This window comes from Rhinoraja longicauda, chromosome 12 (assembly GCF_053455715.1).
Source record: "Rhinoraja longicauda isolate Sanriku21f chromosome 12, sRhiLon1.1, whole genome shotgun sequence".
NCBI lineage: Eukaryota > Metazoa > Chordata > Chondrichthyes > Rajiformes > Arhynchobatidae > Rhinoraja > Rhinoraja longicauda.
In genome coordinates this window covers 3,014,273-3,035,014 of record NC_135964.1, presented here as the reverse complement: position 1 = coordinate 3,035,014, position 20,742 = coordinate 3,014,273, and the positions used below count along the sequence as shown (strand labels likewise).

Below are 20,742 nucleotides of genomic sequence, written 5' to 3'. Positions count from 1 at the left end.
CCGCTCTCAACTCATCCAGGTAGGCAGTGCTTGCCGGCAGGTTCTGTATTATCATGTCCACATAGATGTTTGTATTCTCAAACAACTCCTTTTCGTCAGGCGTTTCCCCCATTTTCACAGGAGCACGCGACAGCGTATCAGCTGTCCACAGACACTTTCCTGGCACATGAGAAATAGAGTAAGAATAGCGCATGAGGCGCATCCTGAAACGCTGAATCCGTGGAGGGAGAGCATCCAGTGCCTGTGACCCCAGCAGACTCAGGAGAGGCTTATGATCCATCTCCATATGGAAGTGTTTACCGATGAGAAAGTTGCGGAACCTTTCACAAGCCCAGGTCAGGCCCAAGGCCTCTTTCTCCACCTGCGCGTATCTCTGCTCCGTCTGTGTGAGAGATCGCGACATGTAGGCTACCGGTCTCCACTCCTCATCCCATTTTTGGAGAAGTACACTTCCCAGGCCGTAAGATGACGTGTCTGCTGAGACTTTGCATTCACGGTTTGTGTCGTACATGGCTAGAACAGGTGGGGATACCAGTGCATTTTTCAAATCTTGAAACGCTCTTGCCTGGTCGACGCCCCACAGCCAGCAGTTCCTCTTTGACAGGAGGTCTCGCAGAGCCTTGTCTCTCTGCTAGTTGCGGGATGAACTTCCCCAGCTGGTTAACCATTCCGAGAAAGCTCCTCAGCTCACTCACATTGGTCGGCTCCTCCATCTTCCTTACAGCCTCAGTCTTGCTCGGGTCAGGACTAATGCCACTGGAGGAGAGGACATGACCAAGAAAGGTCACCTCTTCCTTCGACAGGTCACATTTGTCAATGTTAAGCGTAATGCCCGCCTTTTGGATCCTCGCCAGCACAGTATGCAGACGAGCATCGTGCTCCTCTCGTGTTTGGCCCCAGACCAGTACATCATCCATGTGGCAGACGATTCCCTTGAGTCCCTCCGTGACCTCTGACACCATCCTATTTTGAAAGTGTTCGGGGGCAGAGGCAATGCCGAAGGGCAGCCGCTTGAAGTAGTAACGACCGAAGGGTGTGATGAATGTTGTGTATTTTGCTGAGTCTTCGGTCAGGGGTATTTGCCAAAACCCCGTGTTGGCATCCAATTTGCTGAATATTCTGGCTCCAGCCAGCATCCCCAGTGTTTCCTCCACCGATGGCAGGATGTACTTTTCTCGACACACCGACTCGTTGAGGTTAGTGAGATCGACGCATATGCGTACGGCTCCTGTCTTTTTCCCACTTCTGACACCATGTTGTGTTCTTTAAAAAGATACAGTGAGTCCGACTGTGTTTTTGCGTGAGTGTTTATTCAACCGCACATCTGCTCCGCCGGGCTTCTCCCTCTCTGTCCCCCTCTGATGACCCCTCTACCAAAAGACCTGTGTAATCTTAAAGGCACATTGCAATAACACCACAAGTCATAGTAGCACAACAATTTGATGACAATAAAGAGTGACTTGTCTGAAGTTAAAATTAACCTTGTGTGCTTAACATTTTACTATGCTACATGAATATTGATCCAAATATCCAACAGAAAGTCCTCAATTGAGTTTTAGTGGAACAAGTCAAGTTTAATGAGATTCATTACATTCAAATTGATTAGTAGTTCTGTTAAAATATCAGTAACATTAACTTCATGCTTACCATAATGCAATTTTGTTTAAATTCAAATTTGAGATGGTATTTTACATTGCTGAAAACTACAGGCATAGAGTGACAACCCAAATTTCTTTTCTGATGAAAGTCATTGTTTAATGACAGAAGAGTTGTTTATAAAGTACTTCATATAATAGAATGTGTTCTCACTTTGAATAGAACGGTCAACTTGTGTCATCATTTACAATCTCAAACATCTTTCACATTTCTCGGTGATTGAATAAAAAACTGATGAATTGCTGTTTTTCTCAAAGTGCTTTTGAGAAGTTTTTGAGGTTTTTTTCCCGTCTTTTTTCAAAATAGCCAAACAAATGAATACCCCATAGGATAGATAGAAATTTTGATTGATAGTCAGTTCTGAGAAAAACACAATATCCAAAATTGACTGGAGGTCTGTTCATTGACATTGGAGATCTTTGATACATTTTAATGGAAACCACTCCATGACCTGTATTGCTTAATGTCCCTTCAGATCTGGACATAGGCTTCTGCAGAATAAGTCTACCAACATGAGATTCAACGATCAAAAAATGTTTTGGCCTTTCACAAAGAGCATGGGTTGACGATTGCTTAAGGAGCCCCACTGTGCCTTGCCTTTTGGACTGATGGTGAGGCAGAGGGCTGGTATGGAATGAAGAGTTGACAGGCTTATATCTCCACATTAGTGTCGGCTGGTCAAATTATGAAAACCTTCCTGTGGTCTTATTCCAGCATTAAAATTTCACATATACTTTCTTGCATTATTAAAGTGCCTGTGCAAATTAATTTTTAATCGATGAACTTCAGAATGGTAATTGTTGAATGTATTATTGCAATGCTTGATATAGAAATATAAAATTCTAACCAAAAAATTGCATGCTTTTTCAATTCTACCTTGATAAATCGTAATAAATGCGTCTAATTATTTCACTCACAGCTCTTCAGGATAATTGGGTGCCTGAGTTCTTCACTAATGTGGAGTCATTGCACATGGAAGCTCAAGGTTCTTCAGTTATGGATGTTTTGTATCTTCCCTTTCATACAAAGAATTCCCATTGTACCATTTTCTTCACCAATGAACAGGTACATTTAAATGCTTTTTTTTTCAATGTTACTCGAAGGTGGAAAATTAGTTTGGTTCATCATCAGCTATAACAGCAGAATGAATAAAATCAAGTTTTGATGTAACTTCAAGGAATTTTACCAAATGAAATTAAATTAAAACCAGTTTCTTTTGACTTATTCTGAGTCTGAGTTCTCAGACTTATTCTTAGCCTGAGTATTGGAAGATGAGCATTAATATTTATTCAGTTTAAGAAATCTGAAATAATAATTTTGCATTTGGCACATATCTGAAGGGAAAATGCATCAGCAGAGCAGAAGTAGGTCAGTGTATGAAACAGCCAACAACCATTACAAAAATAATAAATCAATTACCGATTTATTGTTTCAAAAGGAACTTTGACAATCAAATTCTCTGCTCATGCTGGAACACATAGATCAGAACATAGAACTTGGAACAGGAACATGCCCACAATGCGTGTGCCAAACATGATGCCAACTTAAACTAATCTCCTTTGCCTGCATATGAAAACCACATCGCTCCATTCTTTGTATCTCCATGTGCCTATCTTAGACACCATTATTGTATTCCTGGCAGCTGATCTAGACACCCACCACTCTCTGTGTAAAAGAAACCTGTCTTGCACATCTCCTTTAAAATAATGCCCCTTTCACCTTAAAGCCACGTTCTCTAGTCTCATATAATTTTAAAAGCGGATATAGATGGGATATAAGATATTCCTTCTGACTCTTTTTTCTTTTACTTAGGATTTTAAACATAAACCTAGTTACTATTGGTGCAATAAGTAGTAAAATCTACGGCCCAATTTCTGTCAGTAGTTTCCTACTTAATTGCTAACATTTCTCCATGTAACTGACTGGAGCTTCTGGTTCACTAGATGTCCCAAAGTCCTGGTTAGTTGTCTTACCAATTATGTTTTTGTATGGTTTAATGGTTCAATGGTCCTTTATTGTCACGTGTACCATTTAAGGTACAGTGAAGTTTGATTTACCATAAAGTCATACCAGAAAAAAGCTTCAAGGCACACAACTACATAAAAGTTACCATAAACTTCCGCCACAGCGGCTCCCCCACATTCATCACCGTGATGTTACCCGTGGTATGAATATTGATTTCTCCAACTTCAAGTAACCCCTGCATTCCCTCTCCCTCCATCCTTCCCCCACCCAAGACGTACCAGCTTCAAAGTCATCTTGTTGTCGGGATCTTACAAAAATCTTACAAAATTCTTAAGGGATTGGACAGGCTAGATGCAGGAAGATTGTTCCCGATGTTGGGGAAGTCCAGAACAAGGGGTCACAGTTTAAGGATAAGGGGGAAGTCTTTTAGGACCGAGATGAGAACGTTTTTTTTCACACAGAGTGGTGAGTCTGTGGAATTCTCTGCCACAGAAGGTAGTTGAGGCCAGTTCTTTGGCTATATTTAAGAGGGAGTTAGATGTGGCCCTTGTGGCTAAAAGGATCAGGGGGTATGGAGAGAAGGCAGGTACGGGATACTGATTTGGATGATCAGCCATGATCATATTGAATGGCGGTGCAGGCTCGAAGGGCCGAATGGCCTACTCCTGCACCTATTTTCTATGTCTATGTCTATGTCTATGGAAGGCAATAAAGTCTTATCGTCTTTCCTCATTCTCCCGCGGACGGGGCAGTCGAACCATCCGCAGTCGGGGCGATCGAAGTTCCCGTAGCCGGCGATCGAAGCCCCCGCGTCGGGGCGATCGAAGCTCCTGCGCTCGGGGTGGTCAAAGTTCCTGCGGTTGGAGCTCCCAAAGTCGGTCCCTAAACAAGGGACCATGAGTTCCACGATCGTAAGTCCGCAGGGTCCCGCGGTTGGAGCTCCCGAGGTGGATCTCTGACAAAGGGACCGCCAGATCCACGCTGTTAAGTCCTGCAGGTCCCCGCGGTTGGAACTCCCAAAGTCGATCACCAGCAAGAGGCCGCCAGCTCCTCGATGTTAGGCCGTAGCGCGGACGGAGATACGATAATGGGAGTTCGTTGGATGCTTTCAAGAGAGAGCTGGATAGAGCTCTTAAGGATAGCGGAGTGAGGGGGTATGGGGAGAAGGCAGGAACGGGGTACTGATTGATAGTGATCAGCCATGATCGCATTGAATGGCGGTGCTGGCTCGAAGGGCTGAATGGCCTACTCCTGCACCTATTGTCTATTGTCTATTGATAAGGAAAAAATTGCATCTCCGTCAAGGAAAGATATTTTAAAAAGTTAATCATCCCCCCCCCCCCATCCCCCACATAATACAAAGCTAAACATACACTAAAACATATATTTAACAACATACTAAAAACAACAAAGAAAGAAAAGGACGAGACAGACTGTTGGCGAGACTGCCATTGTACGGTGCCACCCCATACCCCACACCCCTGTATGGAACCATATTATGGGAGCAATTCCTCAATCCTTACCATGAGGAACCTAGCCATTGCTCCAGGCTTGGCTGCACTCTTCATTGATTACAATGGAGGATACAGCAGCAAAGGGTTACATCAAATTTAACAACTTTTTAATTGTTTTGGTGTTTTAATATGTTTTTTAGTTAATTTCACAAACATAAAAAATCGTGGTAACATTTTCATTTGGAATCTCTGACATCCTTTCACTCTCCCAATTAATTTGAAACATTTTAATCTGTTTTTTGGAACTGTTTAGAATTCCTCATCATGGTACTTTCCAGCCATTCTTCGTATTTTTTTGTATTCTGTAATGTTTATGTTCCATTTCGATTTTCACTTCGATTACTTGCTTTGGCTTGATTAACTTGATTCTGGAGAATGGTTGAATAGGCTAGGATTTCTCTTGAAGCTTAAGAAGCTGAGGTGATCTTGCAGAGGTATATAAAACCAGGAGTGGAATGGATAAGATGAATAGCAGCAGATTTCCCCCCAGGGTAAGGGAGTCTAAAATTGGAGGGCCTAGGTTTAAGATGAGAGGATATATGCCTTTAAAATGGACCTGAAAGTTGACATTTTCACACAGAAAACTGGTGGTCAGTTGGTGGTACCAGAGGAAAGTTATAGAGGCATGTATGATTACAACATTTGATAGACACTTAGAAAGCTCCATAAATAGGGATTTTGTTTAGAGAGATATACAACAAGCACAGGCATGTGGGATTAGCTCATTTAACTAACTTATTTGGCATGGATGTTGGTTCGATGGGCCTGTTTCTGTGCTGTGTAGTTCTATGACTCTATGATTTGGCAGGGAGTTATTTAAATAATCCATTGTAGATTATCACTTGCAATTTTCCATGCTATCAGCCAAACTGCCAATGGGGGGGAGGGAGGGTGCAGGAGTGACAGGAAGTTGTAGCAGGGGACCCATGGAGAGGGTCCCTTGCAATCAATAAAGATAGGGAGCATCAGCTGATGATGAGGTTGGAATTAGGAGAGGGGAGAAAAAACAATGAATTATAGAATTGTTTTGACATAATAGAGTAGATTCAACCATTTCTGGGTCCGAGTAGAGCAATCCTGTTTCCTGCTCTTTTCCCAGAATTCTCTCTCAAGTAAAAGTGCAATTTATTATTCAATTGCAACTGGAAAGAAAGTCAAATTTGCATGGGACAAATGAGTGTGGTAATGGGGAGGCGGTAGGGGTTGTTGGAAGTAGAGGGGCAGCGGTGTGAAGGTCCTGAGCTTCAGCACTAATCTTGAACTGCAGACACCTCCCACATTGACAGATCACCAGGAATCTACCAGTGTGCAGCTCCCCCCTCCCCCACTGTTAAATTTAAGTCGTGACATAGATGATACCATTATTATTTAAACATTCTAAATTAACACAAATAAAAAGTATTCATCTTTAATTTAAGAAATGTTTAAAATAGAAAAGGTGAATTCAAATTCTCAAATGCATCTCCAGTTGTTAGGTTAGTTTAGCTGAGAGCAAGAATTAGCATTTTTATAGCATTTTTCATAATTGTGAATTCCTAATTGTTTGTGGGAAAACTTCCATATTTGGATTCTACAACCAGCACGGAAATAAATAACCAGTTGCAGCATTTTATTTGGTATGTGATTGCACTTCCGACAAAGAAGAAATAGTGGAAGATTTCCACAAAGATGTCGGTATCATCATGAGCCACCAAGCCTTTGGTAATCATTATACCAGTTAATATGATTAAGTAGTCTTTCATTGACAGTAAGATTTCAATAGGTTTCACAACCATCTATCTGCAAGTGCGATTGTCCAGCTACGTGCTAATCTAGAATTCTAAGCTGAGGCTCTGACTTGCAAGACTAATATGAATGGACAATCATTCCTGTACTTTCTGACCTGACTCAGGACTTGCTCTTGTTGAAGAAAACTCTCCTTGGCATCTGAATAACGTATCTTTGGGTCTTTTATGTCAAGCTGATTTCTTGTTTAATATTTCATCTGAAAGTTGGAGCCCTGACAATAGGGTACTACTGCTTTGAAGCTTCAGTATCATTTTGATCTTAGTACTCTCATGTGGAACTTGACAATAGAAATATTTCATTTTGTGAAATTGTTATATATGTTGCATTATTTAATGTCATATAAATAAAGTGGTTTTCATACCTCAGGGTTGTCAACTTCTAATAAAAAGTTACATTCAAAATATTAACACTCCTTTTAATAATCTACATTTCCAGAAAATTCCTTTTATATGGGTGGGTGACTATATTTGTATTAATATTTTGTATGTAAATGGTCGGGTATATGTATATATATGATTGGCCTAATGTATGTATATATATCAGATGTAGTTAATATAGACATTATTGTGTAAATAGGTATATTCATATAATTGTAGGGGTGAGTGAGTATATATGTAGTTATATATGTATTTTAGGTATTAGTTATTATAGATAATACTTGATAAATATTGATTAGGGAATGGGGGTAGGATTAAATAAATTCACACTTCTTCCTACTCCTTTTCGCACATGTAAAGACGTTAAGTAATGGATGAAATTCTTTGTATTTCTTCTGTTTTTTTGTTTATTTTGTTTTTTAATTGATGTCTTTTAACATGTACGAAATAAAATAAAATGAAATGAAATGAAATGAAATATTGGTTGTTTCCCCCCCCCCCAGCTTTTATCACTGATACATTCTGATTTATTTTATAGGTCGGAGAATTTGCGTACTGTCTTGAAGGAACTGGTAATTTACCATTACCCTCCACAGGACTACAAGTGCTTAGTTCTCATGCAATACAGAACCATTGTGTTGCTTCAGGTACTGTAGATATTGATTTCTTGTTGCATCTGTTCAGTTGAAACAGAGAAAACAATTTCTGTCTAATTATGATGTGAAAACAAGGAAATTCATGTGGGCTGTGAAACCAAACCGGCAATGCAGTGGAAAAGATAATTGGCAAACTGTGAAACAGGCAGTTGATTTATTATTGCTCTGCTATACAAAATTAATTTTGGACCCCATGTTGTCATCTTTATCACATAAAATATGATAAATATAACTTTAGGGATTTCTACCATGTGCATAATAGCTAAATATCACATTTTATTTTGTAATAAAGTGTGTTTGCCATTATGACTTTTACATTTATACTTGTGTGGGAACTTGCATATTAATATAAAAAATAATTTACAAAATATTTTTAATTCAATTATCCAGAAAAAACTTGCTTTGCTTAATTTGTTTCAGAAAGAAAATACAGTTATGTCTTAAAGCAGCTCAAGAGATAATTATTGTTGAGCTTACTGGCCTGAAAAGATCTACGTGCATGAAATATTCAATTATCTTGTCCTGCTAGCAGCCATTGAAATGTGCAGTTATCTATATTTCATCGTTGGCAATGAAGTTGCCTTTGTCTTTGTTTATGTCTTTGTACTGAGTACAAGTTAATAAATAAAAACTCTTTAGCTTTTCCCTTGTTAAACTCCAGTAATCTTGCAGTAAATAAGCGAATGAAACCAAAAGACTTTGCTACATATTAAGGGATTTGTTTATAGTTATTGCTTTGTTAAATTTCTCCACAAATAGATTCATAGAGTTGTTCAGCACAGAAACAACCCCTTCTGCCCAACCCATCTATGCTGTCCAAGATGCCTGTCTATGCTAATTCAATTTTCTGGGCTTGGCCCATATCTCTCTAAATCTTATAATTTTAAGCTCTACACTAAGATGAACAATTAACAGTTAACATTATTGTCACAAGTTAACACATTGATGTTACTTTAATTTATTCTATTCTAAGAGGTAAATTGTGATGATGTTAAAGGGCATCATTCTTCTTAATTTCTTGGTCAGTGCCTAACTTTATTAACCCCACCTGCAACATTAAAAAAAATAATACTCCCTTGTCTGTTATCTGGTCATTCCTTTACTTGAGTGGGAAAGATCTATCAAAATTATTAAAGGAATAAAAATAATTCTAATTCAAAATTAATATTATACAATCACTAACTGACTACCTAACAATGCAAAGTGATAAATGCATACCACAAGAGTGGGCATACATTAAAGAAGGGTCCCAACCTCAAATATCCATGCCGGTTTCCCTCCACAGATGCTGCCTGACCTGCTGAGTTCCTCTTGCAGTTTGTTTATTGTGTTTAATCCACTGTCACTTTTTTCGCACTGTATTCCACTTTCTAAATTCCATTCTTTGTTCTGTTACATTTTGTGAAAGTTGATGAAACTAGTTTTGCTGTGAAAATCAATGTCATTACCACAACAAAATGTCTACAGACAGCTCTTCTGAGAAACTTGGCTCGTTCAAGTTCCTGGGCCAAATCATTAATGCAATCTTTGTGGTAAACTTCCACTGATGTTGAAAAGATATGTTTCTAATAAAATGGGATTTGGGCTCATGATGAGCAGGTGAGTAGTTATTCAAATCATCGAGAGGGGGAGATTTGCTATGCGTCATCTCTTCGGTAATATTTTTAAAAAATCCTATTGTTATGATATTTATTATTAACTTCTATTTCCCCACAATTTGTTTTGTTGCAGATAATAAGAATACATCACAAGTCATTGTGTACTACAAATGCAATGATGCCTGTTCCTTTGATCAAGTTTTGAAAATCCCATTGATAAATGAAGCCAGAGAAAAATCTCTGGCAATTGTCGGACAACGGTGGATGTCAGAAATAGAATACAAACGCAGAAAGGTTGCTGGGACATTGGAAAGCAGTAGTGTCCGAGCTTCAGTTGCAACGATTGTCTTGCACGGCTCTGAGGTATGGACGTTGATCAAGGCATCTTTTGCCTGTTACGCTCTTACTTGTGTGATTTCAACAGCACACTGGTGAACGGGCAGAATCAAAGGAATGCGTATATTTTTTGGAGGGCAAGATCGTTTGGAAGGGAGTGAGTGCCATTTGGGTTGTTTGAATCAATTAGAGGAGTCAGGAATCTGGGGATGGTGGGGCAGAAATTTAAAGGGCTTGGGACTGGTCACAAGTGTCTCCTGGAGTCGACGGTTCTCTGCTCTTCACAAGGGTTGGTCTCCTACCTCACGCGGTGCCGACAACGTCTTCACTTCGTTGGCAGGAGCTCTTTTTGCCTTTGGATCTGCAGTTCTCTCTGCCTTTGCTGGCTGCTGTCCAGCTTCTGCACTGCTGGCCACCAGGTGGAGTTATCGCTGGCAACAAGATGGAGATAACATTTTTTTGCCCAGGTGGAGATATTACTACTCTGGCTTGCTGATGGGTGGCTAGGTATACCCTTACTGTGGACTTCATATCATATCATATATATACAGCCGGAAACAGGCCTTTTCGGCCCTCCAAGTCCGTGCCGCCCAGTGATCCCCGTACATTAACACTATCCTACACCCACTAAGGACAATTTTTACATTTACCCAGCCAATTAACCTACATACCTGTACGTCTTTGGAGAGACTTCCAGAGACTTCTCTTAGCCTGACCAATTGGGTGGCAAGGTGAGAGGGCCACTAAGTGTCACTTCAAAGGATAATAAGTTTGGTCAAGGAACCGAAAGCAACCCTCCAAATATGGTACAGGCAAGCTACCGAAGCTCCGTTCACTCAATCTCTCCATTGTCCACCTTTCTCTGGACTGATACTTATGTTGAATATTCAGTCACTGATCAATGGTCCAGTATGTGGTCAGTAGAACCTATTCTTTCATACGCTCATCAATCTCCAACTTCATGCTAATTGGCTGATCCAGCTAGTTCTGAAGTAGGTTGAATCTTCCACTTGTCCAATATCAGTTTGCCCAACTTCCCATGAGTCCCAGGTTCCCTGTTCTGCGAGCTGCGGAGAACTTTGAAATTAGGCCAGTATAGATGGTGAGTCATTCTGGATTAAGGTGGGAAATAATAACAATTTTGTATAAATTCAGCAAGGGTGGAAGGTGACAAGAGGGCTGACGTGCATTTGAATGTGCATTTGCTGAACCAATCATGGAATCTATAATTTCAGCAGCAGCAGCAGGTAGGCTGTGAAAAGAAGAGACAGATTAGGTAACAAAGATGAAACAAGACAGTCTTTGTGATGGAAAGGGTATAACATCTGAAGATCAGTGGTAACAACATAATAACAATAATTTCATCTTTTCATTGTTTAAATGGAGGAAATGTTGACTGCATATTAGATTAGCAGTTTGATAGTGTAGAGGTAAAGGTAACATAAAGACAGATAATGGTGAGGAAGAAGGACACAAAGTACTGAAATGGCCCTTATCAAGATCATAAATGAGATCTTGTGTCGGTTCAGCATTGGTCCACTGTCATCCTAATCCTTCTCAACCTGCCTCAACCATTGTACTTTTTCAAATCTACTATACTACATTTCATTTTCGCAATGTGGTCTTGACCCAAAACATCACCAATTTATCTTCTGTAGGGATGCTGCTTGAGCTGCTGAGTTACTCCAGTACTTTGTGTCCTTTTGTGTATTGACCAGCATCTGTAGTTCTTTGTTTCAAAGGAAGAGTTGAGTTTGATACATCCAGCTGAATGTGAATTTGGACAGAGGGAGAATATGTAATGTGAATTAGGGGGAAAAAGGATGAATCTTTCTGGAGCGATCAGATCTGGCAATGGGGAAGTGGTGTGAAGAATGGTCATTGCAGAAGATACCCCAAATTTGACTGGACCACAGTGAAATGAGGGCAATTCTGGTCTGCTGAATGCCAAAGGAAACGAGTCGGTTAAAGATGCCCAGTGTTTGTGGAGACCACATTGTGAATGTGAAATATCGTGTATTAGATTTAAAACGTGCAATGATTGAGGCAGGCTGAGAAGGATTAGGATGATAGTGGATCAATGCTCAACTGAGATATGATCTCATTTGCGTTGTTCATTCGGCTCATTTCAGTACTGTGGAGCTACAGAAATCTGTAAAGGGTCAAACGTGGATGTGTGAAAGATCAGCTTTGAGCGGGAGTCAACTTCAGAAGGAAAGATGTGTTGGAAATGGGGCATGAGTTCTGAGGATTTCTTTTAAGCGATATGAAAATGGCTAATTTGAAAAGGAGAAAAAATGCTTTTGGGAGAGGAACTATCCATCATCCCCTATCCTGCAGCTGCCAATGAGGCTGCCTATCCTGCCTCTGCTCTCTGACAGCTTTTTGGCTTGATGGGCCAAATGGCCTAATTCTGCTCCTATCACATGCATTTATGAACATAAAGTCCCCCCCCCCCCCCCACCCCTACAAACAGTCCTGACTTGAAACGTCATATATCCATGTTCTCCTGAGATACTGCCTGATTCCAGTAATTCCAGCACTTGTGTCCTGGTTTGTAAACTTTCTGTGGAAAGTTTCAGAACTATCATGAATGAAAATCAGAAAGGGAATGGTCAGCAATTCAGTGAGAATGGGACTGAAAGAGCCAAAAAGATGAGATGAGCTTTGAGAGGGAATGGGGACAGTGGAGAGAAAATTGAGAAAGATGGGAGAGTTCTGTACTGGAGCAGGATGAACTTTGGCGTTGGTATAGAAAAGAAAGGCATTGAAGTGATAAGAACAATTGAATGAATGATTCCAAGTGGTGGCAAAGAAGCCCATCGGCATCTTCAACTTGGTGAAGGCAGAGGAAAGAGGGATTTACAGAGGTAGCCAAGTGGATACAAAATTGGCTTGGTGAACGGAGACAGAAGTTGGTAGTGGAAGGTTGTTATTCAGAGTGGAGGCCGGTGAGGAGTGGTGTTCCATACGAGCCGGTGCTGGATCTATTGCTGTTTGTCATCTTTATTAAGGATTTGGATGACAATGTTGTTAACATGGTTAGTAAGTTTGCAGATAATATCAAAATTGATAGCATAGTGGACAGTGAAAAAGGTTATTTAGTTCAGAATGGGACCTAGATGAATTGGGCAAATTGGAATAACTTGGTCAGATATGTTGGATTAAATGCAGGTGCTCTGCAAAGCAGTCACCTGATTTGCATTTGGTTTCTCCAGTGTGGAGGAAGCCAAATGCAGTATAGTTGATTGTAAAAAGTGCAAGTGAATTACTGCACCACTTGCTAACACTGTTTGGGCTCCTAATGGCAAGGGAATGTGGAAAAGAAAAGGTGTTCTGGGGGTGGCACAGTGGCGCAGCGGCAGAGCTGCTGCCTTACGATACGATACGATACAATAGAACCGTATTTATCCTAGGAGGGAACTTGATCTGCCAACGGTCATAAACACAAAATGCATGAAACATGAAATTAAAGTGATGAGTGGAAATGGTGGGGGACGTGCAAAGATTTGGGGGGGGGGTGGGGGGAGTCAGTCTACACCATGATAGATGTGGGAGGAGTTGTACAGTTTGATAACCACAAGGAAGAAAGATCTCCTGTGGCGTTCTGCATTACATCTTGGTGGAACCAGTCTGTTGCTGAAGGTGCTCCTCAGGTTGACCAGTGTGTCATGGAGGGGGTGCGCTGTATTGTCCAAGATGCTCCGCAGTTTGAGGAGCATCCTCCCCTCCAAGACCACCTCCCATGAATGCAACTCTGCCCCCAGGATGGAGCCAACCTTCTTGATGAATTTGTTAATCCTATTGGTATCCACAGGCTTCGTCCTGCTGCCCCGGCACACGACAGCGAAGAAAATAGCATTGGCTACAACTGATTGGTAGAACATCTGCAGCATCCTACTGTACCCAAAAAGCCACGGATTACTGGTCTTAATGACTACAGGCCTGTCGCACTGACCTCTATAATCATGAAAACCCTTGAAAGACTTGTGCTGGCCCACCTGAAAAGTATCACAAACCCCTTATGTGTGAAGTATTACAGCACCAGAGACCCGGGTTCAATCCTGAATACAGGTGCTGCCTGTATGGAGTTTGTGCGTTCACCCTGTGACTGCATGGGTTTTTTCCGGGTGCTCCGGTTTCCTCCCACACTCCAAAGACATGAAGGGTCTCGACCCGAAACGTCACCCATTCCTTCTCTCCTGAGATGCTGCCTGACCTGCTGAGTTACTCCAGCATTTTGTGAATAAATACCAGGTTTATAGGTTAATTGGCTTCAGTAAAAATTGTAAAGTGTCCCTAATGTGCAGGATAGTGTTCATCTACAGGGTGATCGCTGGTCGGTGGGCCGAAGGGCCTGTTTCCACACTGTATTTCTAAAGTCTAAAATCTATCATCTAAAGTGTTGCACCAACCGAGCAGATGTAGGTTTTATCTTTTTCGACACCAGAAGAAATATCAATAGATAAATAGTAAAAGTTTCATTTCTCACAAGTGAACTTTTGAACAGTTCATATAGAAATTAACAAAAATAATTTTCACATTTTATTTGGACAGGTAAAGATATCACACTCCCCTGGAAAATATTGCAAAAATCCAAGATGTATTGACTACAACATAGAGGTGTCTGCACCGAAGCACTTTGAAAGTCCAGACACAATATCTTTTCCTATAACCAGAGTACACAGGGGAAATTTGATGCCTGGAGGTCTGAACTTTAGTGAAATAGGTAAAGTAAACATTATTTTATCTTTTGGCATTCACGTCTTTTACAGGAATTATTCATCAAATTTGCCTGTTGGATTTTAATGTGCGTAGGTACTGATTGTATGAACAATTTACTTCTCAAATTTTAATCTGTAATTAAAGTCAACTAATACTTTTTTGTGACATTCTGAATTAAGTTACTAAGAAGATGGAATTATTTAGTTATATTTCACTGCAACATTGCTGGGGAAAATGAAATACTGTGCTTGTAATATAAGGGTGATTTATTGAGAAAACCTTTGACAAGGCACCATGCATCAGGCAATAGGAAAATATTGAGTCTATGGAATAATGAGATCATCAATGTGCATAGATACTCACTCTCTCTGTAAATTATGAAACGATACGATAAAACTTTATTAAATAAGTTAAATAAATCATGCAAATCATCTGATCAAGGGAATGCTGCTATTTCTAAAGCATGCAGTTCTGTTTTTCACCCTGAAGCATTTCATAAGGGCCAAATATTTTCCAATATTGGCAGTTTGGAATCTACTGGAGGATTGGTTCTCTGGCATTTCTGAGCATTGCCATTGAGACAGGAATTTCAGAAATTTGTGATGGAAATTAAAAAAACATCTATCCTAAGCTCTGGATTCCTGCCTCAAAAGCTGTCTCCAGTTTGCTTTATTCACTTATGAGTGAATGTTAGTGAGACTATTTTCAAATTATAAAGTAATGTTGATTGAATTGAGAGAAAAATAAATTCATTAATGATAAACACTTTTTTGAGTTTGACATCTTCAGCATTAATTGTCCACACCCAACTGTTCTCAGGAAAATGTAAGTACCCACCTCCTAAAAGTGTGGCAGTCCTTCGAGTGTACGTACTCTTGGACTGGGTCATTGGTGTATTTCGGAAATTAAAACACCCATTGCAAAGGAACAGCAATATATTTGCTCATCAGGATGTTATGTGACCAAGTTAAGAGCCATCAAGTGAGTGGAAGACCAGTTACGATTTGGAGCTGCTGTCAAAATGGGCAGGGCTTACTTATGCAGTGTAATTTGTAGGATGGTAAACGATAATCTGGTTGTAAAGATTATTGTTTAGGGTGAAGGTAGACACAAAATGCTGGAGTAACTCAGCGGGACTAACAGGCAGCATGTCTGGAGAGAAGGAATGGGTGACATTTTGGGCTGAGACCCTTCTTCAGGGTGACAAAGGGAGTAACAATCAAATGGTTAGCTTTGGCTGGATGGTGTTGAATGTTTTGAGTACTGTTGGAGCAACACTTCTCCAGGAAATTTGACAGTATTTTATCACACTCTTCAATTGTCTAAGATTATCAATAATGGAAAGACTTTGCAGTGTTAAGAGATGAGTCATTCATGATGGTAAAACAAACCTTCGTAGCCACTGTCCACATAAGGCTGGTCCAGTTGAAATTCTGTTTAGTGGTGAACACCCAAATGAGGAATCCAGAGAAACTTTAATTGGGTGTTTAGGGTAGGTGGTTAGACTCTCTGTTTTGTGGAAGATCATTGCCAAATATTTGCTTTGCACAAACATTCCTTGCCATTTCGTAATCCATGCCTCAATATTGTCTAGGTCATGCAGACAGGTTCCATTTCATTTGATGGAATTGAACATTGTGCAATCATCAATGAACTGACTTTATGATGAAAACAGATCATTGATGAAGTAGGTGAAAATGATCATGCCCAGGATACTTCTGTGGCCATACTGCAGCAGTATCCTTGGGTTGGGATCATTGCCTTCCGATAGTCACAACCACCTCCTTTTGTGCAAGGTATAACTCCAAGTATTGGAGTGTTTTCTCCATGATGTACATTGACCTCAATTTTGCCAGGGATCATTGACTTGGTCAAATAACACCCTAATGCTCAGGTCAGCTACTCTAACCAAGGCATCGAAGAGCAGTTTATTGTTGAGTGAGTGTCGACAAAACTTTGTGTCACAGTGGGGTAATTGAGTAGTATTCAGTCAGATTGGGTTTTTGGGCCAATTTTCCATGTTATTGTGTTTATGCCTATAATGCAACTGTACTTGAACAACTTGGTTAAGAGATTCTGAAACTCAAGATTTCAATACTATATCCAGGATAATGTCCACTAAATTGGCTCAAGCTGGCTTCTCTGATGATGGAGATTTCAGGAGGAAACAGATTGATCATCCACTCAGCATTTGTGGCTGAAACTGGTTGCAAGTGCTTCAGTCTCATCTATGTTACTCATTTTGGGTCCATTCACAGTCAAGGATTGTGATGCTCGGAGCTGCCTCTTCCTATTCACTATTCATGATAGTTTATGATGAGGTACCCTAGGACCGCAGAGCTTTGATGATCAGTTGGGAGCAGCTTGGTTCTGTAGATGTGATCCAGCAGCACCAGGATGGCATCTAATCTTTATGCTTTATATATTGTTAATTCATCCTTCAAAGGCATAAAAGTCAGATAAATATACTTTTTAAGGGATATTTTCTTCCTTGGGGATTAGAAATGTTATTAGAGATTTTATTAGAGATATTGGAGATAGAAAGTAATATACCTTGAAACTTTCTCCATTACTCACTCAGACCAGAGGATTTAATCAATTTTCTGTGATTCCTCAGTATAAAATTTTAAAATCTTGATAAACTGTATTGAAACTTTCAATTGAGTGAATACTCATACGTTTCAGGACAGAAAATTCTAAATTTCCAAAGCTGCAGAACTCTGAATTTAATTTTCACTCTGAATTTTAATAATTCTGAACTTCCACCTTCTCATTCCCCCACCTGGCCCATCATCTCTCACCACTTGGTTCACCTCTCACCTACTGGCCCCTGTCTAACCCACCCCCTTCTCCGTCTTTTACAGGCTATCTTCCCTCTCCACTCTCAGTGCTGAAGCAAGGTCTCCTCGACCTGAAACATCATCAATTCCCTCCCTGTAAACGTGTTGCTTGACTCGCTGAGTTCCTTCAACAGTTTGTTTTTTGCACTTTTCCAGCGTGCAGCTATGACAACACCTTCCCTTTTAACGCCTTCCCCACTATCCAGAAACCTCAAGTATTGTAGCTGAGATTGTAGCCTGGACTGGGAGCCTTTTACTATTTCCACTTTCTTGATGTCAAGTGGAGAGAATTAATGTGACTGAAGTTTGACTTCTGGGACGCGTGGTATTTGTAGAATTTTAACCTTGTGAGCAATCTTGTCAATATCCATGTGGACATGACCAAAATATGAAATGTGGACATGGCCAAATTAATTCAAATAATTTCTCAAAGAGATTCAATTGGCAGTCAAAATTGAGTTCTCCCTACAAAAATCTTTCCTTGCAGTCCTAATTGAAGATAACAAGTTGAGCGGAGGTTTAATGTAAGATTCTAAATTATGTATAATTTTAATAAAGTGGTGTTGTTTCCAGTATTGAATGATTAAAGAGCCACATACTACAGAATTAAAAGTTTAGACAGAAGATACAAAGGAAATGGGAATAAAATCCCCTTTCATTTAGAGTGTAATCTACTTAGAGAGTGAGAGTGGTGAAACAATCAATCAAATATACCTTCTGAAATAAATAACTGAGGAATGGGACATGGGATTTCTCAACTTGGAAACCTTGGTTAAGTTGATGAACCAAATTACTTCTTTCTAGGCTGCAACAATTCTCTGATTAGCCTGTATCTTTGCTGCAAAATGTTATCCCCTAAACCATTTTCCAAAAATCACCACACAATTATGTTTGCTTTAAGGCCTTAAAAATATTTGGTCTTTCTGTTAATCCTTTATAAAAAAAAAAAAAGTAAGACTATGGTGATTATTGATGGTCAAGTGCTATATGTTGTCTGCATGGAGTTTAGTAGGACATTTGTTAAAGTCCCCCATGGTAGGCTGATCCAGAATATTAAGATATAGAGGATTAACAGTGACTAGGTTCTTTGGATTCAGAGCTGGCTTACTGACAGAGGGTTGTGCTGTTAGGACAATATTCAGGCTGGAGGACTTGGCCAATGGAGTTCCATAGGGATCTCTGTTGCTTGAGATATATAATATTGTGTGTGTGTGGTTGTCAAATGATACAACATGATGTAGATTAGCTACCGAAATGGGTGGACAAATAGGGAGTTTAATCCGAGCAAGATGTTGCACTTTGGGAGGTCGACTGTAAGGGGAAAATATACAAATAATGGCATGACCCCTAGCATCATTGATAATCAGAGGGATCTTTGGTCTGTCCATAACTCCCTGAAAGTGACAACACAAATCGTTAGAGTGGTGATAAAGGCATTTGGTATGCTTGCCTTTTTTTGGTTGGGGCATTGAGCTTAAGAGTCAGGAAGTCATGCAGCTTTATAGGACTTTGGTTCAGCCGCATTTGGAGTTGCGTGTGCAGTTCTGGTCACCCGTTACAGGAGGATGTGGAGACTATGGGAAGGTGCGGAGAAGGTTTACCAGAATTATGCCTATCTTAGAAGGTATTTACAACAGGGAGAGGTTGGACAGACTTGGATTGCTTTCTCTGGAATGCCCAAGCTTGCAGGGGAGACCTGATAGGTAAAATTATGGGAGGCATAGCTTGGGTAGAACTTTTCTCCCGGTCAGATCTCTTTATCCAGGTTGGAAATGCCAAAGACTAAAGGACATAGCTTCAAGGTGAGATGGGCAAAGTTTAAAGAAGATGTGCTGGGCCGATCTTTAAAAAAGAGGGCGATGAATGCCTGGTATCAGTGGTGGAGGCAGATGCGATAGTGCCATCTAAGAGGCTTTTGTGTACACATGGATATGCAGGGAATAGAGGGATTTGGAATGTGCAAGCAAATAAGAGCTGGTCTTGGCATCATGTTTGACACCGACATTGTGGGCCGAAGAGCCTCTTCCTGTGCTGAATTGTTCTATTTTTCATATTCCATGTTCTATCAATTTTACAGTGTTCCGGCACCACACTTGTAGCTAAAGATGGCTGCAAACTGATGGTCAAACCCTATGCAGTTTCGTTCCTAGCTTGTTTTGAGAACCTGGAAACATTTCATCTGATTCTGTAGCTTTGTGCAGCATGAATCTCAAGGTTTCAAGGTTTCAAGGTCAGTTTATTGTCACATGTACCAATTAAGGTATTTCGCAGGACAACAGGATAACAATAGTTTTCAGCACGCCATCCCATCAATGCCCTTCTGCTGCATTTTAACCAGCCATTCTAGCCTATTTCAGTTCATTCCGAGAAGGTGCATTTTGCAGCTGGGTCTCAACATCACTCTCGAAGGTTACCTATTTTTTGCCAACACTGAAATAAAGTTTTGTTTATCTACAGTGTGTAGTTCAAGGAAATCTTGGTCAAGAAAAATGTTTCTAGGTTTCCGGTACATGTAATCTTTCCATGTCCTACTTGTCATATTGTTAATGGCACCTTGGAAAAAGCCCCATGCATTTTGCCGTGCTGATCTTTTTAGCACCAGTAAAACAGTCTTTATCATGCTATGTGAATGGAGCTGGAGTTGGAGCACGCAGCATATTTCTATATATATATCTTTACATCCATTTCTGAGCATTTCAAGGTGTTGTAAATCTATGCATTTCTCTGTCCTAAAGACCTGTGTATTCTCAGTTATTCAATACACAGTACTGAAATTTATATTGTTTTTTAAAAATATTAAAGCAATCAATGGGATCATTTATAATATGGGGAGCATCAATCATAAACTTGAACTAGATTATCTTAAAGGTCTGGATGATCTACTTCTGCTGTTGTTCTCTCTATTCCTATGTGGGCACTATTTAATAAAAATATTTATGTTGAGTGAATGACTGTGGTCTAATTTTAAGATTCATTCCAGGTTCTGGAAATGAAGGAAGGAGTCAGCATCAAATCCCTACATAATTTGAAAACTTTTGATTAGATGACCCTTAGCTTTATAAACTCAAGGATGTATGAGCTAAATTTAAGCAATTTGTAAAACTAAGATTGCACTAAATATGCAAATTAAACTGCTCTTCAGTGACAGACACTTAGTCAGTACCGTGGCTAAGTTTAATCATTAAATATATTCACTACTTCAAGCTCATTCCCTGACAAAAAATCGTGGCAACATTCCATGTGATGAAAATGTAAGTGAATCAGCAAGGTCACATACTTTCTATATT

At 40.1% G+C, this 20,742-nt stretch overlaps 1 protein-coding gene across 1 annotated transcript in view; it reads left to right on the top strand.

The window, feature by feature from the left end:
• LOC144598635 (cilia- and flagella-associated protein 47-like) overlaps nucleotides 1-20,742 on the top strand; it is a 426,611-nt gene that overhangs the window by 178,473 nt on the left and 227,396 nt on the right. The window contains exons 43-46 of the mRNA XM_078408845.1: nucleotides 2,576-2,721; nucleotides 7,839-7,947; nucleotides 9,688-9,917; nucleotides 14,448-14,619. Coding sequence (XP_078264971.1) covers nucleotides 2,576-2,721; nucleotides 7,839-7,947; nucleotides 9,688-9,917; nucleotides 14,448-14,619 — 657 coding nt within the window. The remainder of the gene's footprint in view (nucleotides 1-2,575; nucleotides 2,722-7,838; nucleotides 7,948-9,687; nucleotides 9,918-14,447; nucleotides 14,620-20,742) is intronic.